A 17,861-nucleotide genomic window follows, 5' to 3' on the forward strand; every position below is an offset into this window, starting at 1 on the left:
GTCATTCAAACAGTCTGCTCTGCAGAGAGCCGATTTATTAGAGATAACTGCAGTTTGTGAATGTGAGAAGTGGCTTCCAACCCAAGCTGCTTACCAATATATTCGGTTAACAATAATCTGGTTCATATCACAACACTCAGCAATATAATATGCAAATACAGTAATACATTAAATTCAAATACAGTAGGGCAATTAACTTCAGATATGTATTCACTTATCTGTCAATACTTTAAACATTCAATAATTAATTACTTTGCATACTCTATACAAAACAGTTACGATCATGAACATTACTTCACAGTTTCAAGTGCAAAATAACGTTTCACTATAAACACAACGATCTCAAAAGATTGGCAATAAACTACAGTGTTTCTCATTAGTGCACGCAGGTAAGTGTCCCTAATCTTCACTGATCAGCACCTTGGAGCTCATTATAAGAGTACCCGGGTATTAAATTGTACTTGAAATGGTTACAGTCTTTGCAGAAAATCCACTTCCTATATCAGTCTCTATACTTGTGCAGTCCTTCACCTGACATGTATTAAAATGCAAATACCTATCCAGATCCAGCACTTGACTTTCAGCATGTAGCACGTGACCTGTACAGCCCCTCCTCTCTTTGGTGCTGTAGTAAGATCAGTAAAACTGAGCACTTTCAAGCTCTCTTGTCTTGACATAAAGGGGGGAGTCTCCTCCTCACAGTCACTGTTACCCCAATCAGCTGCTGATCCCCACTGTCTGTGCCCTCAGTCAAGGCTCAGTGCAGCACACACACTCCTGGCAGTTGCTTCTCTCCAACAGCTCACACTATACGGCTCCTGTCACGGTTAGGTCTAGACTATACAGCGCTGATGGACCTGTGATGTCACACCCACGTGACCCGGCCTGAAAGGGGAAGGGGCGGGGATGCTAATGGGGGACCAAAAGTGTCCCCTCGCGGGCTCGCTGCGCTCGCCACGCTTCGGGCAAGGTGGCTCGCTGCACTCACCACAAATATTTATTCCCCCTCTATGCCCTAGTGGATGGTAATGCAGGAGCGGTCCAGCCTCCTGCAGCGGTCACGTGGTGGATACGTCACAGAGGTCCTTTAGCCACATAGGAAATAGCAGCAACCTTCCTGGTAACGCTCCACATGGCTGCTTCTGCTCTGACTTCTCTAGTTCACTTTCCATCCTGGGCTCAGCAGTGCTGCAGCTGCTCACAGTTGGCTGCTCCTGGGTCCTAGAGTAAGTCCCCAGCACACTCACTGTGCACAAGAAAGGACTGTCAGGCTAAGCAGTTTCTCTGGGGGTGCCACATTGTGACTGTCCATACTACCAGGTTGTTGAGTGCCAGTGAAGCGCACTGGAGTCGCTGTGGAATAACTGTGCAGGGCTATTGACTGGTCATCTATGCAAAGTTTACAAAACTCAATGTTTAATAGTTCCAAGGATACTTTTATTTGGACCAAAAATATGCAGTCTGCTATTTCAGTGCGCTCCCACCCTTAAGGAAAAGTCCCATATGTTCCTAGTGGTCAAGTCTCCCCCAATGAATGTATGAGAAAAAAGGATTTAAATACTCAATCCTTTCCTCTTGTCCAATGGGGGACACTGGACTTGTTCCCTTTTCAATCAGGTGCTGTTGTTGTTGGACATATAATTCTTGTTGAGAACTGTTATTTTATAGTCCTCCTGCCTCTACTCTGCCTGCACTGGAGTTTGGAATTCAGCCCAAGCTCGTACCACCTCTGTTAGCCTTATTCCAGTGTCCCTAAATGGACTACGAGAAAAGGGTTTATTATGCAACTGAGATCTCTGAATTATCTACCACAATGTAGTTTTTCAAATCGTATTGCTGATTTCATTCTGGGTGATGGAGGAATACTTTTTGCTGTTTCTTGTAGAGAAAAGGGTTTATTGTAAGCACAAAAATTATATTTTTCTGCAAGCACCTTCTCCTGGAAGATACATGCTGACCAGGCTGTGGCCAGTTATGACTATACTCCACACATTAAGCTGGCCACAGCCAACTAATTGATTGGTTGGAATGAAAATCTGGTAATTTATGGGCAGAGCCGGTGCAAGGTTTCTTGGCACCCTAGGCATTTCTTCAGCCTTACACCTCCCCCACCCTCGATAGCTACACAAACCCTTATACAGTGCCCCCAGTAGCGCCGGCAGTAGTGGTCCCCCCTATGCAGTGCCCCCAGTAGTGGTCCCCCCATGCAGTGCCCCCAATATAGTACCCCTTATATAGTGCCCTCAGTAGTGCCCCTTATACAGTGCCCCCAGTAGTGGCCCCCCTATGCAGTGCCCCCAGTAGTCCACCATCTAAACAGTGCCCCTTATATAGTACCCCCAGTAGTAACCCTACATTTGCAGTGCCCCCAGTAATGGTCCCCCCGGTGCAGTGCTCCTAGTAGTAGTCTCCCCACCAGCAATGCCCCCATTAGTAATCCCCCCAGTAGCAGCCCTGCCCCAGCAGTGCCTCTAGTAGTAGTCCTCCCCAGCAGTATTCCTGGCAATAGTTCCTCCCTATGCAGTGCCCCCAGTAGTGGTCCCACCAGTGCAGTGCCCCCAGTAGTAGTAGTCCCCCCAGCATTGCCCCCAGTAGCAGTCCCCCCAGCAGTGCCCCTAGTAGTAGCCCCCTCAGCAGTGCCCCCAGCAGTAATACCCCCAGTAGTAGTCCCCCCAGCAGTGCCCCCAGTAGCAGTCCCCCCCAACAGTACCCCTAGTAGTAATCCACCCTATGCAGTGTCCCCCAGTAGTGATCCCACCAGTGTGCAGTGCCCCTAGTAGTAGCCCCAGCAGTACCCCTAGTAGTACCCCCATCAGTGCCCCTAGTAGTAATCCCCCACAATGCAGTGTCCCCCAGTAGTGGTCCCACCAGCAGTGTCGCCAGTAGTACCCCCAGCAGTGCCCTTAGTAGTAGTCCCCCCCAGCAGTGCCCTTAGTAGTAGTCCCCCCCCCAGCAGTGCCCTTAGTAGTAGCGGTCCCCACCCAAGCGGTGCCCTTAGTAGTAGTAGTCCCCCCCAGCAGTGCCCTTAGTAGTAGTAGTCCATCCCCCCCAGCCAGTAGTCCCCCCCCCCACACACACACACAAAGAAAAAAAATACTCCACTTACCTTAGTCCACGCTCCAGCATCTGCTCCTCCATCCGGCGTCCTCCCGGGCTGACCCGCTCTACATGATGGGAGAGACGTCATGATGTCTCTCCCATCACCCACTGCTCAAGCCGGAAGATGGAGCTCATGAGTGAGCTCCAGCCCGGCTCTGGCAGTGGGCGCAGCAGCCGATGAGAGTCTGTCTCTCATTGGCTGCTAAACAAACACACAGCTGCCGGTGGCTGTGTGTTTGTTATACTAATAGTGTAGTGCGGACTGCACTTATGTGCAGGCCCGCCAAGAGCAGCGGCAGGCCTTGGTAACAGGGGGCGTGGCCTAATCGCAGGAGCCATGGCCACGCCCCCTTCCCCCAAAAAAGTTTTGCAGCGAGCGCTGCGGAGGGGGGCTGCTCTGAGCCCCCTCAGCCCAGCTCAAAGCCAGGGGGGCGCGATCAAGGTGATCACTCCCCCCCACAGGCATAGGAGGCTGCTGTGGCTGCGAGGGAGGAGGGGGGGCGGCGCTGGACCCGGGCCCCTGCCAGGCCCCTCAGGAAGCCCGTGCCCGGGTAATCTGTACCCGCTCCCCCCCCTCTCGGTGCTCCTGCTTATATGTGGTCCACACTACCGCCCTGCAGGACCGGCGCTCTTAGGCAGCTGCCTAAGTTTGCCTAGTGGTAGTGCCTGCCCTGCGTATGGGAGTAAATGATGATCAGCAATTTGCTCCTAAATACCAGAAAACAGATGAAAATGGTCGTTCAGACAAGTTTGTTAAATGTTTGATCTAAACAATTTGTTCAAACAATAGTTTTTGTCTATTTTCCGGCATATGGGAACAAATTTCTAATTGTCATTTGCTTTCATACATTACCATATTTTCCTTCCAACCAATCAACTAGTTCGCTGGTTGGACAGATAATCTTTAGATGTGTGGCCAGCTTTGGGGGCCTATTCATCAACACTAAAATAAAGTTTTTAAGGACATTTTCCTTAAATAACGTTATTTTAGTATTCATGAAGAGACTTAACACAGGAGATATCACTGATATCTCCTTGCTAAGTCCCCCTGCGTTAATTTCCACACTCCCCATACATTAGTATGGGGATATGGAAATTATGGTATTCATCAAATTCCGAAAATTATGTATTTTTGGAATTAGATGCAGTTCCTATTCGCCACTGTGAGGTGGCGAATAGCAGGTAACACTTAGCTGTGTCAGCATGGGCAGGTCCCCCGGCATCTCCCTCCGGCGCTCTGGTCTCTCCTCTGGCCTCGTTTGCCAGAGCCGTAACTGGACTTTTTGGTGCCCTGTGCCAGAAAGAGCATTGGCGCCCCCCTCATTTTTCAAAGGGACATAATGCACCCAAAAAAGGACCATGGCTTCATGGGGAAGGGCCAGGGAAGAGATAGGAGAGGCCAGGAGATGCTGGGGATAAAATAAGAGGAAGCTACAAGCAAGAATGATAATAAACAGAAATTTGACAGGCCCAAACAGCGCCCCCTGACCTGTGTTGCCCTGTGTGATGGCACCGGCCGCATTACCCTAGCTACGGCCCTGCCGTCTGCTATGCTGTCATGTGTTCTCCCAGCAGAACACAATAAAGTTTAGAAAAAAAAGTACTGTTTGCTGTTGGGAGATCACATGACAGCATAGCAGACAGAGCCAGAGGCTGCTGCGCGGGCAGGTAAGTGCTGGACACGGGGGAGGTGGGCGGGAGGGGTAGTGTGCGGGGGGGGAGGGGGAGGTAAGCGGAGGGGGGGACACAAACTTACCGCATCTGTAGGCAGTGCTGTGCATGCGCTGGTTTTACAGATGTAACAGTGCATGCGCAGCACTGCTTCCAGCTGCGATAAGTTAGTATAGAGAGTGATAACTATCTATTTCCTGAAAAGCTGTCATCACAAAAATGACAGCTTTTAGGAATAGATAGTTATGGAGAGGAGGAATGATGAATTCCTCCGGTAATTAGGTAGAATTCCATGCGAGTTCTAAACCTAATTACCTCCAGAGAAAGTTTAGTTATGATGAATAGGCCCCTTAGTCTCCTGGTAATAGTGTAAATCACCCAGGCTGTCTACAATCAAGTGTGGTTACGATGTGTGAAGGTGGCTATGTTACTAGGTTTTATTTTTTATTTTTTTTACATTGTAGTTCACATACCGTATGTACAGATGTAAATACAGATTACATCAAGCTCTATGGAGCACACCAAGGCTGACATTTTGAAGGCACGTATATGCGTAAAGCAGTTTTATATACTGTAAGTGCCACCTGCTGTTTGAAATCAGTTATCAGTATGCATACCTGGCAAAGAATTGCAGCTTGCAATACCTGAATGGGAGAACATTTATTTTTTACTCTATGCTATTCTATGGAAGTTATGTTGAAAGGTTAGTTATGCTATTTTTCTGCTGTAATATCAGTCCCTCCAACATGACCCGTTCCACCAGGTAAAAAATGCTCTGCTCCTGGACTTCCCACAAAATTTATGATTGCAGCCACCTGTGTTGAAACACCTGTCTCATCAATTACCTAGTTCAACACAGGTGACTGCAATCATAAATAAAGAGCGATGTCCAGGAGCAGAGAGTATTTTGTACCTGATGGAATGGGTCATCTTGGAGGGTAGGTAATATTTACCTTGTCTTGGCTCTGTCCTCTGGCCAAGCATTCGGCACGCACAAACAGTTTGGGGGTCACGTTTTTCATCTTGCCCTGAGCTCCAAAGACCCTAGTTACTCTACCTGTCCCTGGAAAAGCATTTTTGCCAGTGAAAGCTTTAGGGCCTTATGTCTGGCTAAGAGAGTATGGGGTCTATTTACTAAGCAGTGTTAGGAGACAGAGTGAAAAGTGATAAGGTGCCAGCCAATCAGCTCCCAACTGTCATTTTTCAAACACAGCCTGTGAGATAACAGTTAGGAGCTGATTGGCTGGCACCTTATCACTTTTCACTCTGTCTCCTAACACTGCTTAGTAAATACACCCCTAAATAAGAGAGTGCATTAAAGTACTTTTTTTACTTGCAGGAATAATGATTCAAGAATACCAGCATAAAGATGAGTTACTGAGAGATGTGGAAAATCAGACATCGGCCGCCGTGGTATTTGACGATCGTTTCAAGTATCACATCCGATACCACTTCACTAGAGTAGCCACTCCAAATGACTACCTTGTCAGCCATGGTACTGTATAGACCATATATGTAACCCTCATTTAGTATTCAGTATGAAGATGGGGTAAATGTCAGGTTGAAGGGAGAGTAGCATATGTATATAATATAAATGTACTATGTTATTTCAATGTGTGTATATTGTAGAGGTGCTGTTTTCACAGGATGTAGTCAGGAAATCCCGACATGAAAAGCCCGACATGGAACAAAAAATAGGCATCAAAATCACCTATCATTAGCCCCACGACGAAATCCCGACACCCGGCATGGGTGATAACGGGGGTGGGCGGCGAACGCAGGCATGCCAGTGCATTTTAACGGTGTTTCAAGGGCATGCATTAATTATCCTCTGCAATGCTCTATGTAGCCCGAGGCCTGATAGCGTGCAAGTGTGCATGAGACTGAGATGGTACTCTATTGTACCAATGGTTTTGCAGTCCTGCTAAACATGACGGATGTGTGATAAGTAAGGTGGGAGTCCTTATGTTATGCTGCGAGGGCATAGCGATCACAATGTATTAGCAGTGGATTAGCATATTATCGCAGTTGAACTGCGTGCGTAATCGCAGTTGCGATCCATAGTGAATCAGGCCCATAAATATCAGTATCTATCCTGATCAAACTCCCAGGGCGAGATTTTTGTGTGACACAAACTCAGACCTTCTCGCACATTTAAAGGTCCGAGTTAGTCTCACAACTCACCAAATGTAATAGCCTGCTAACTTGTGAGTTCGAGGCTATTACATTATGCAATTCCGGGTGAGTTTTCCCCTATGTAAACTCGGACCTTTTAATGCTAGCATTAAAAGGTCCGAGTTATACAGAAGCCTTAACAGATCAGTGAGAAAATAAACAGTAAAAAAAAATAAAATGCACACGCAGAACCAGCCCCGGACTCTGATGAGCCTTTCCTGGTTCTTAAAATACAGGGGAAAAAGTGCGTTGGGTTGTCGTGATGCCTCCTGCTAGAATACTGACCCCTTCTCCACCTAGCCCTCCCTTCTTGCAACCTAACCCTAACCCTCCCCACCCCGCACCCTAACCCTCCCCCTTAGTGCCTAACCTTAAACCCCCCCATGGTGCCTGACCCTAACCCTCCCCCCTAGGGGTGCCTAACCCTAATCTCCCCTACCAAAACCTTCTTTTGGGCTGGCGTCCTTCTGTATTCCAACGTCGGAATTAAGATAGGCGTTGGTATTTCAAAGCCTATCTTAACTCCCTTGTAGGGATTCCAGCGTCGTCATTGAGACAGGCGGCTGCGAGGCCATCGGTCTCTTAACTACATCCCATTTTAATGAACCAGCACCGAGCTCTCTTGAGCCTGTCCTGGTTCTTAACTACTTTAACTGACGTGGTCATATGGGATACAAACGCAGTCAACTGTGCTTCAGCTGACAAGATACGACCACACTGTGTTTTTGAAGAAGAAATCAGTTCTACACATGTGCAGAACGGATCTCCTTTGAATTCCTGAACTTTCCTGCAGACCTGGCAATTTCTGACCTGTTTTGCCAGAAAAAATCTGTTAAGTGGTTAAAATACAGAGGAAAAAATGTGTATGGTTCCCCTGTATTTTATGAACCAGCATAAGGCTCTGTTGAGTCGGTCCTGGTTGTGGAAATGCTGTGGAAATGCTGGGGACAAAATGAGTAGGGGTCCCCTGTATTTTCCATAACCAGCACCGGACTCTTTCTTGTGGGGGTGTATTGCCACAGCCAGGGAAACCATTTCACCAGGTCCCCCGGCCAAAGCATTACACCTGACCGCTATTCAGCCAAGGCCAGGGGTCCTTTGGGAGGTGGGGACCCCCCCAATAAAGAGGGTCCCCCTCTACTGGGCATCCCAGGACAGGGCTGATAGCCCGGAGCTATCCCCGGCACCTCTGGCCGGCGGGTGCCGGGTTGATTGTGTTAAAGTGTATGTAAAAAAAAAAGATTTAATAATATTGTCTTTTGGTGAGAACTAGAGGTACCAGCAGGCCCTTAATGCCCCGCATGCTGGTACTTGTGGTTCTCCAAGTACCAGCATACGGGGGAGCCTTGCTGGGACCTCTAGTTCTACAGTAAAATACAATATTATTTTATCTATTTTTGACACAATCAACCTGGCACCCTCTGCCAAGGGGTGCCGGGGATAGTCCCGGGTTATCTGCACAGGCATGGAATGCACTGAAGAGGGGAACTCCTTTATTGGGGGAGTCCCCAGGCCTGGGCTGACTAGTGGACATTTTTTTTTTAACTCTTTTCTAGGTTTTTACACACAGAAGCATGCATTGATTTTGCTGATCTGTACATGCATCTGTGTAACTGGCACCTGTTCATGCTAAAATCACCAGCATGTCTATTATTTTGGGGGTGTTGTGTTCGATTTTGTGTTCGATTTTATGTTTGATTTCAAGTATGATTTAGAATTCACCATTCAAACCCGAACAAGAAATCGCTAGTCACAATCGAAGAAAATCGAATTTGATTTAATTAGATCTTATATGCCTTATAATGAAATATAAAATTAATTTTTTGTAAATATACCCACCCAGTAGTCTAGACTAACTCACCTTTACCAGTAGGGTAAAAATATAGAAATTGTTATTAAACATGGTGGATTTCTTACATAAATTTCAGACATATTTAAGTTACTTGGAAAGTGATATGAGTAAATGAATAGGTCAAGTACAGAGCATTTTCAAGGGTATCATTAATAGTCTACGTTATATCTTTCTGTAGCTTATTTTCCAGATGAGTTGGATTTCAGCCCTGCAACAGTTTACTGGAGGTCAGGGTTCCTCTTCCTGCAAGCAAACATTGACTCAGCTTTGATTGAAGTAAGTTTATTTTATTTCTAGTTTGTCTAGAACAAACTTCGAATTTGTGGCATTAATCAGAAGATTTTGGGAAAGTTTTATTAGGCTGCAGCCAGTATTACTACCTGCCTCCCCAAGATTTCATACCTTGATCTAAAGTGTGGCTTATTTGTTTATTTGGTGTTATATAGAACCCACCGTAACTCGCCACGGATTGATGGTGGTTTTCATGTCACATTGATAGCATTTACTAAAGGTTGGTTTTGATGACTAAACATAGGCCCTCATTCAGAGCCACTCGCTAGCGGCAGTACGCTCGTTCCGAGCGATGTTCGCACATCTGCGCATGCGTACGGTTTTTAGTACGCATGCGCGAACCAGTCAGTGCGGCCGAAAATCGTTGGTACGCAATATAGCGAGGGCCTGCTATTTTGAGTGACAGAATGAGGCGTATGTGGGTGGTAACAGGGGAAGGTGCTTGAAAACGGGGAGTGGAGATCCGAACGCAGGCGTGCTTAAAGGTCAAAACGGGCGTTTTAAGAGAGTGCATAATTAATACAGCAGCGTCATTGACCACGTCACTTGGTTTTTTTTAACTCAGAACTGCTCGCAAAATAGCGGTTGAAAACACCAACCACAGAATAGCGAGCAGTTCATACGCTGTACGATGTACTCGATTAATCTAATAAATAGCGGACATGACGTATGGTGCGTGCGGCCAGGGGGCGTTTTTATCAAATAAACGAGCGTATGTTTTGCTCGCTTGTTCAGACTTAGAGGTGGGAACAGACTGCAATTTGCGAACGGATCATTTGAATAGCCACCCCTTGTTTTTGAACGAACGACCACAAATAGCGAACGGCTCTGAATCAGGCCCATAATCTGTTGTCGATCCCCGACAACCTGCTGTGGATTGTTCTATATGGGGTTGATTTCTATTGAATGGATTACAAGCTATTCTATTAATATTAATTTATTGGTGCTTTTATAGAAACACCATTCAATTGACATCATAGAAACAGACTACGAGGATTAGAAGTTATTATATTTATATTCATTTAATGGTTCTACTTTATATGTTATAAAAAGCACCATTCAATTGTGTGTTTATTAAAGGTTTAAGAAGTATATTTATTAAATTATGTAGTCTGCCCCCGAAAATAAGGATTCCTTAACTCCGCAATTTGCAGCAATTAAGAATCCTTCAACATATAAAACAACACAGGCACTGCGCTGCAATCACAGCTGACTAAATTGAGTGATCTTTCATGTAATTAAACACACACTGTGTAAATATAAATAGATTTTACTTCTAGATGATAATAAAAATGAATACAAACAGTACATACAATACATGAAGCATGAAAAGACTTTGCATATGAATATGAATGAAAAAATGAAAAAAATTTAGCAAAAATGAGTCCTCTAATGAGCAAATGTGGAAGAGTTGAAATAAGGCAAATCATTTCAATCGGGTCATATCAAATTTGAATAGAATAGTACTGGATATGTCCTTGTGCAAAGAGGTATGTATGCTGTTTAAAAATACTGCATTCTGACATCCATATAATGGACAACTGGAAAGGTTGCTTTTATAGCTGTATATAGGTGGAATGGCAATGAGCCGTGCTGGCATCCCAGCGCAATAACCAACTCTGATAAATCCAATGATGTTTGAGACTTCTAATGATGTTTTGAAGTCTCCCCGTAGGAGAGTATGTCCGCCGGCACAGATGCTGATTTAGCGGCAGACGGATGGTTTCACTGTCTCCGTGTAGGTGTAAAGGAGAGAGTGTATCTTACCGCTGTCGGGAGCTGAATAGTAGTGCTCTGTGAGACCAGTGTCTGTGCTATCTGTATCTCCACGGTCGGTTGATTCGAAAGTCTCTCCCGGGGAACAGGTGTATAAAATGCAGTGGATGAACTCAATGGCAATGACGTCAACGCGTTTCGTCTCTATATTCTAGAGACTTTTTCAAGAATCCTTCTACACCTAAATGTATTATTACTAAGTTGCCGGGACAGAAGCTCTGATAGGAGCCCGTCCCAGCAATCAGTAGAAGTAAAGAGAATGCATCCGTGATCACTTTACTTTCTATTTCGGCCAACTGCTGAACTACTGCGCATGCACCAATGGCTAGCGGAGCATGTGTGAGCTGGCAGCAGTGGAGAGGTCTCAGGATAAATTTTGCGAATGTTGCCCATAGACTACAATGGTCTAACGCCATCTAAAGAAGGCATTAGCTGTCGGGGACTATGTCTTCTCAGGGGAAGAACTCCCAGAGACGATGGAGGCATCTGCCTTAGGGCGCCAATCCCTGAAGGAGCTCCTCCATTTACAACATGTACAGCACAAGGATCCGAGTTTGACCGCTGATCTTTCACTGTAGCTCGGCTGTGGCGCATCTGCTCCTGCTGCAGCGTTGATTGGCTTTGTCCCGGGAGCCCCGCTAACACCTGCAAGAGGGGACAGGAAGGCTCCTGCATGATACTGCTTAGCCTGAGCTGCAGCAAGAGGTGCTGTACCCACCACTGCAGTTGGATTGTGAGCTCAGACCTTTTAAATTGTGGGGCACTTGCCGATGCCCCTGAAAAACATTATATAACAATGGAGATTAAAAGTGCTGGTCCAAATACACCCTAGATAATTAGTAAGATATTAGAACTAGTAAAAGTGGTCCTTACTGCCATTCTCTATATGATCACAAAGAGACAATTGTTTACTGGTGAGGACACTTAATATTTGCAATATTCTAGTAATTACTAGAGTGTATTTGGACCAGAATTTTTAATCCCCCCCCTTTTTATCACAATAAGAAACAAAATCCTCTGCAGAAAACTCCACTTAGAATATTAGAATTCTCTTTAGCAGGAGAGCTAATCCATCTAATTTAAAAAAAGTAGATATATTGAACGTTCTCAGTCATGAGCTTTCCTATGACATCTGAAAGAGGCAATGATTATATTACAACCTTCCTTTAAGCCAAGCAATCCCATAACATGACATTCCCCTCTTGGGATGTAGTCAAAATGTCGATAATGGCAATGTCGACACCACAATATCGACAGTTATGTCAACATTGTTTAAATGTGAACAGACAACTTGTCAACATTCTCACAATGTCAACAGGGGAAATGTCAACATTGTCAGAAAGTCAGCATGAGGGTTAGGCTGCGGCAGGGTTACAGTTCGGCTGTGGGCGGTTAGGTTTAGGCAGCAGGGGGAGGTTAAAGTTAGACTGTGGGGGTGTGGAAGTGAGGGTTAGGCACTAGAGGGAGGATTAGGGGTAGGGATTATGGTTAGGGAAGAAATACTCACCCAAATGTCAGAAGATCAGAGGTCGAACCTGGAAGTCAGTCACATGACCGCTGGGGGCGCTGCAGCAACAGAGAGCAGGTAAGTCACGGCTTCTAAGATGTTGTCATTTTATCACTATCAACATGATGAATGTCAAAATTTTGACTGTCTACATATCATGCCTAACTCCCCATCTTATCCCCTACTAAAATGAATACGCAACAACACATTTGGCAATAAAGGCCCTCATTCAGAGCCGTACGCTCTGAGCAGAGCGCACGCTCTGAATGAGGGCCGGGCTCCATTTTCATGGAGCGTCCTCCTGGACGCTCGTATAGCTGTGGGTCACCACCCACAGGCTATACGAGCGTGCTTTGTGATGGCCGCGATGGTCGAGACCATCGCGACCATCGAAATTGCGAGCCGGAGCCTGCGGTTGAGGTTTTCAACCGCAAGCTCCGGAGTGATTTTGGCTCTATCAGAGCCAAAATCACTCCCACTGACATCACTAGTGATGTCAGTGGGCCGGCTTCTGACGGGAGGCGTTCCCGTGGGAACGCCCCCATCAGGGAGGCACGCCCCCGGCACGCCCACCAAAGGGGGCGTGCTGTCAATCAACATTGACAGCACGCCCCCTTTGATTGGACACAACGAGCGAAGGACTTTCCTTCGCTCGTCGCGTCTGGCGCATGCGCACGACGGAGCTCCCTCCGTCGTGCGCATGCTCAGTGCATAACATCGACCCACTTGCGAGCGGACAGCCGCTCGCGAGTGGGTCTGAATCAGGCCCAAAGTCCACAGCTTGAGTAATAATAAATCAGACTAAGCATTGTAGACAATTAGCATGGCCTAAAATAACGTAATACATACAGGATGAAACATCCACCCCAAATTCAAAATGCACTGTGAGGAAACCACCTCTCCTTAACAAGCCAAACGGAATACCTCTCAAGGACATGCCCAGGTCCCCTTTTCACTACAGTACAACTCTCCTCCTTACTTCAAAGGGGAGGTGCCCCACAATTCTACTACAGCTGCTGAAGAGCAATGCTTTCCCACCAACTAAAGCAAACTGTAGCCCACCACCATTGTGACCAATATCAGCCAACTACAGAAAGGAAAACAGCTTCCCCCAAAACAAAAAAACAAATCCTTATTGTGTAAATGTTCTCCATCGGGCCTGTACAAACCAACATCTGCAGCACAAATTCACAGGTTAAATTGACTACAAAGTCACTACTGAACTGACCTAATGCCACAATATGTTTATAACAGGACCATGGTGACACCTTGCGATAATGTCAGGCCAGACTATTCAAATGCCGTTCCACACTGGATCTCAGAGAGGCGAAACTGGATGTGCATTTATCCAAATACTGTAGCTGTCTTCTGAGTGGGCGACCAACCACCTGGTTACCCCTATCTCAGAGTTATCGAGTCGGTCAAACCCAAGAAACTGTCCCAGCAAAAACCCTGAACCCCAAATCAACGGACAGGCATTCCACCCAGAAAAGTGGAGGCCGACAAAGCCAATAAATTAATGAGTGTCTAACAAACCATACCTAAATGCATAATAAGCAGTACAGTAAAAATCCAGTAAATTTAGCAACAAAGCAAATAAAAATGGAGGGAAAGTCGGGAATACCAGATGAAAGTGAAAACCATAAAAAAAAAACCCTTAGGAAGAAAAATTAACTATAGCCCTGCAAGTCCTCACAACAACTGTTGCAAGCAATCAAATCCTGGGTTATCCTACACAGGAAATGCAAACTTACTGAGACAGCCCTACAGACAATATGTAAGACTTATAGGTAAAGGACTTTCAATGGCCCAAAGCCTGTATCAACGCGACAGAGCATCCAGGCTCTGTGGCTGAAGTGGTTGTTCTTATGCTATGTGTGTGTCTTACCTAGCAATGCTGATAACCAACATGCCCAAGCACTGGAAAATTGATACCTAGTGAGCGGCACACCATCCAAGTGAAACAGCTACTGAGCCCTGTGAGATGGATACAGGAACTCATAAGCCATGACCAGAACAAGTTAAAGGACCATTGTTAACCACTTCAACTATCAGAAACAGTTCCACACTTGCAGCCAGGGCATCTTGAAACAATTGGCAGCAGGGGAGATCAGATACGCATCCCATTGAAATCCCACAAGAAGGCCAGCCACACAATCAGGTTGTCCCACAGCTCATTAGATAACTGAATATTATTACTTGAGACCAAAATACCCACAGTGCCCTGCTTCAGTTTACCTGCAGAAAACCTGGCCCAATGTAATGATCCAGTACAGCTGCCAAAAGAGTGACTGAGCTTTGTCACAGTTGGTGCTAGTGAGTTACCTGTCTCAGGTGATGAACTGGAATCACTGGAGGCCGGCTGGACTGGAACCATGGATAATATGAATAGCTCTTTTAATATAAGAAGTGGGTAGCAGTGAGAACTGCCTTTGGTGATGAGTGACTGGAACTGGAAACTTGAAGCGTTGGAGTGAGACCAGAAGGAATTTGGAGAGACCGGACTGGGACTGGCAGGTAGGCTGACTGAGTTGGTCGGGGTACCCGTAGATGAGCTTGCAGATAGATGGTAGCACAGAAGCTACTTGGTGCAGCTAATGAGCCGTGAGGTGAGTTTACTTGGAGGAACCGGACTGGGACCGGCAGGAAGGCTGACTGAGCTGGTCGGGTTACTAGTAGATGGTCTTGCAGATGGATGGTAGCGTGGAAGCTACTTGTTGTGGCTTGGGAAGCCGTGGGTAGATGTTGGTAGCTGGGTGGCTACGTGGAGCGGCCGGATAGCCGTGGGTAGACGCTGGTAGCTGGGTGGCTACGTGGAGCGGCTGGATATCCGTGGGTAGACGCTGGTAGCTGGGTAGCTACGTGGAGTGGCCGGATAGCCATGGGTAGATGCTGGCAGCTGGGTGGCTACGTGGAGTGGCTGGATAGCCGTGGGTAGATGCTGGTAGCTGGGTGGCTACGTGGAGCGGCTGGATAGCCGTGGGTAGACACTGGTAGCTGGGTGGCTACTTGGAGCGGCTTGAGAGCCATAGGTGAGAGATGGTAGCGTGGAAGCTACTTGGTGCGGCCTGGGAGCCGTGTGGAGAAGCCGGTAGCCTGGAAGCTACTTGGAGTGGCCTGGGAGCCGTAGGTGAGAGATGGTAGCGTGGAAGCTACTTGGTGCGGCCTGGGAGCCGTGGGTGAGAGATGGTAGCATGGAAGCTACTTGGTTTGGCCTGGGAGCCGTGTGGAGAAGCTGGTAGCGTGGAAGCTACTTGGAGCGGCCTGGGAGCCGTAGGTGAGAGGCTGGTAGCGTGGATAGCTGAGCGCAGCAGGCTTACAGATAGCACTGGTCTAGGAACCAGCAGGTGCCTGGGACATACTGGTACTCAGAGGTACAGCTATAGCATAAGTTGTACACCACGGGATGTAACGAGATGTTCAAGCACTGAGTGCTATTAGAGGAGGATCTATATACCTAGAGTCTGGCAGCGATTGGTGGATACAGACAGGTGGTCTGGCAGTGGCATTCTGAGTGGAGCAAGGCACAACATGCAGAGGGAGTAATCATCTCTGCAGCCCTTGAGAATCAGGGCCACACCTGTGATTCCAATTGAGACTTGCAATGCTCACAGACAGAGCAGGGTCCAGGTGATTAATCAGTTTGGGAAGGAGAGCAGTCTGCACACACAGAGATGTCACAGCCAGCATGATTCAGCCAGAGCAGATGTCCCAGGAGAATTGCAAACACAGATCCATGGAGCAGCTGGCAGAGGTAAGTCACAAAAGGTATAAACTAGCCAGGATTGTGACAAGCTTGCCTTAGTGTCACTTTCTCAAACACAAGGTAAAGGGATATCTGCTTCACCATCTGCAAGACCTTGTGGTTTTACAAACATTAACAGCTATGGGCACAGCTAAGGTATGGAACAGTGCTTCAAGGGAAAAATAGCACAACCCTGTAAATATCACTCCCTGGCATACCCACAATGAAGAAATCATCCAAATAATGCTGTGCTATAGTCACCTGCAGCCTGCCTTCACTCACTAGTTTCCACCCAGGAGGGAGGGAACACTGACTGTCGTCAGTACCTGCGCCGCGCAAGGGTGGCCCTGCATGCTGAGTCTGAGATCATGAGCGGTGCCACCAAGCCCTGCCCATTTTCTGTCTCGTACACACTGACTGAGTGTGTGTCACTCAAAGTCACTTGAATCGCGCCACTCTGATTCGACTCTGACGCCGCCCAACAGTAAACCCCACAGGTTATTGCAGCGCCAGGGCTATTCAGTTAGTGGGGATTACCTTGCGTGCAAGTCCACACATTCAGAGTGAACCTCGTACCTGCACGAGCGGATAAAACGCAAAATCGGGTTTGCGTGTGGCCAAAAAATCCATTGATTCCGCAGTTAACGCAGAATCAGTGGTGAGTCCCGACTTTTTGGCGCAGGAAAAGGCTATTTAATTGAACAGCCTTTCCCTGTGCCGCAGGGCTTTTTACCTGCAATTAGTCATGCCCACAGTGTTTTTTTTCTTCTATTATTATTTATTTATAGGAAATGCCAGATCTGTGTTGATGATCATCATCATCAACAACACAAATCTTCCACCAGGGTTGAAGCAGGTGCAACTGATACGCCTCCTAAGAGGTGAATCTGCTGCTTCCTCTACTCTTGTTACAAGTCGCCAACACGCTTTGTTACTTACTCATGCTCCTGGTGCCTCTCCTCCGGGTCACCAGTCACTCTCCCAGAGTCCTGCTTCTGGACAACGTACACACCGTACTGGGATGGCATCTCCAGTTGCTAGTAGATTGAAGCGACAGTCTACGGCTCATGATACTGGATGACGTTTCTCACCTGTAGATTCCATTAATCACCTGCTTCGCATCCATTGGTTCAGTACCCTTTCTTAAGCCTGTTGGTTCATCGCCGGCTTGCCGGCTATAGCGTGTTTGTACATGTCCTTCCGGTTCCTGCCAGACACGGTCCTGCTCATCTGTGTCTGTTCTGCAGAGTTCAAGAACGCTAATCCTACACTCTCACTGTGTAATCTAGAGTATTCGTTTTGTGCTGCCTAAGGTGCTCCTGGGTTGTGCTGTGCCTGCGGCCTCACCGCTCGTTGTAGTCATCTATTACTGTCTTACAGCCTGTTATCATCTATGCTCTCAAAGCCGCACCCCGGCTGTCTACCCGCATCTCTGCTCACAAGGCCGCACCTCAGCCTGTTACCATCTCGGCTCTCAAAGCTACATCCCAGCTGTCTACCCGCATCTCTGCTCAGAAGGCCTCACCTCAGCCTGTTACCAACTCGGCTCTCAAAGCCACATCCCAGCTGTCTAGCCACACCTCGGCCCACAAGGCCGCATCTTAGCCTGTTATCACCTCGGCTCTCAAAGCCATATCCTGGCTGTCTAGCCGCACCTCAGCCACAAGGCTGCATCTTAGCCTGTTATCACCTCGGTTCTCAAAGCTGTATCTCCATCAGTCACACAACATCTAGTGGCCCTAGGT

The 17,861-nt window shown here is 47.2% G+C and overlaps 1 protein-coding gene across 1 annotated transcript in view; it reads left to right on the plus strand.

Moving 5' to 3' along the window:
* Positions 1-17,861, plus strand: part of LOC148542426 (ABC-type organic anion transporter ABCA8-like) — a 246,241-nt gene that overhangs the window by 41,972 nt on the left and 186,408 nt on the right. The window contains exons 4-5 of the mRNA XM_088468583.1: positions 6,110-6,265; positions 8,976-9,073. Of these exons, the coding sequence (XP_088324709.1) occupies positions 6,110-6,265; positions 8,976-9,073 (254 nt within the window). The remainder of the gene's footprint in view (positions 1-6,109; positions 6,266-8,975; positions 9,074-17,861) is intronic.

Source organism: Taudactylus pleione, unplaced genomic scaffold (assembly GCF_031769625.1).
Source record: "Taudactylus pleione unplaced genomic scaffold, aTauple2 ptg000012l, whole genome shotgun sequence".
NCBI classification, from domain to species: domain Eukaryota; kingdom Metazoa; phylum Chordata; class Amphibia; order Anura; family Myobatrachidae; genus Taudactylus; species Taudactylus pleione.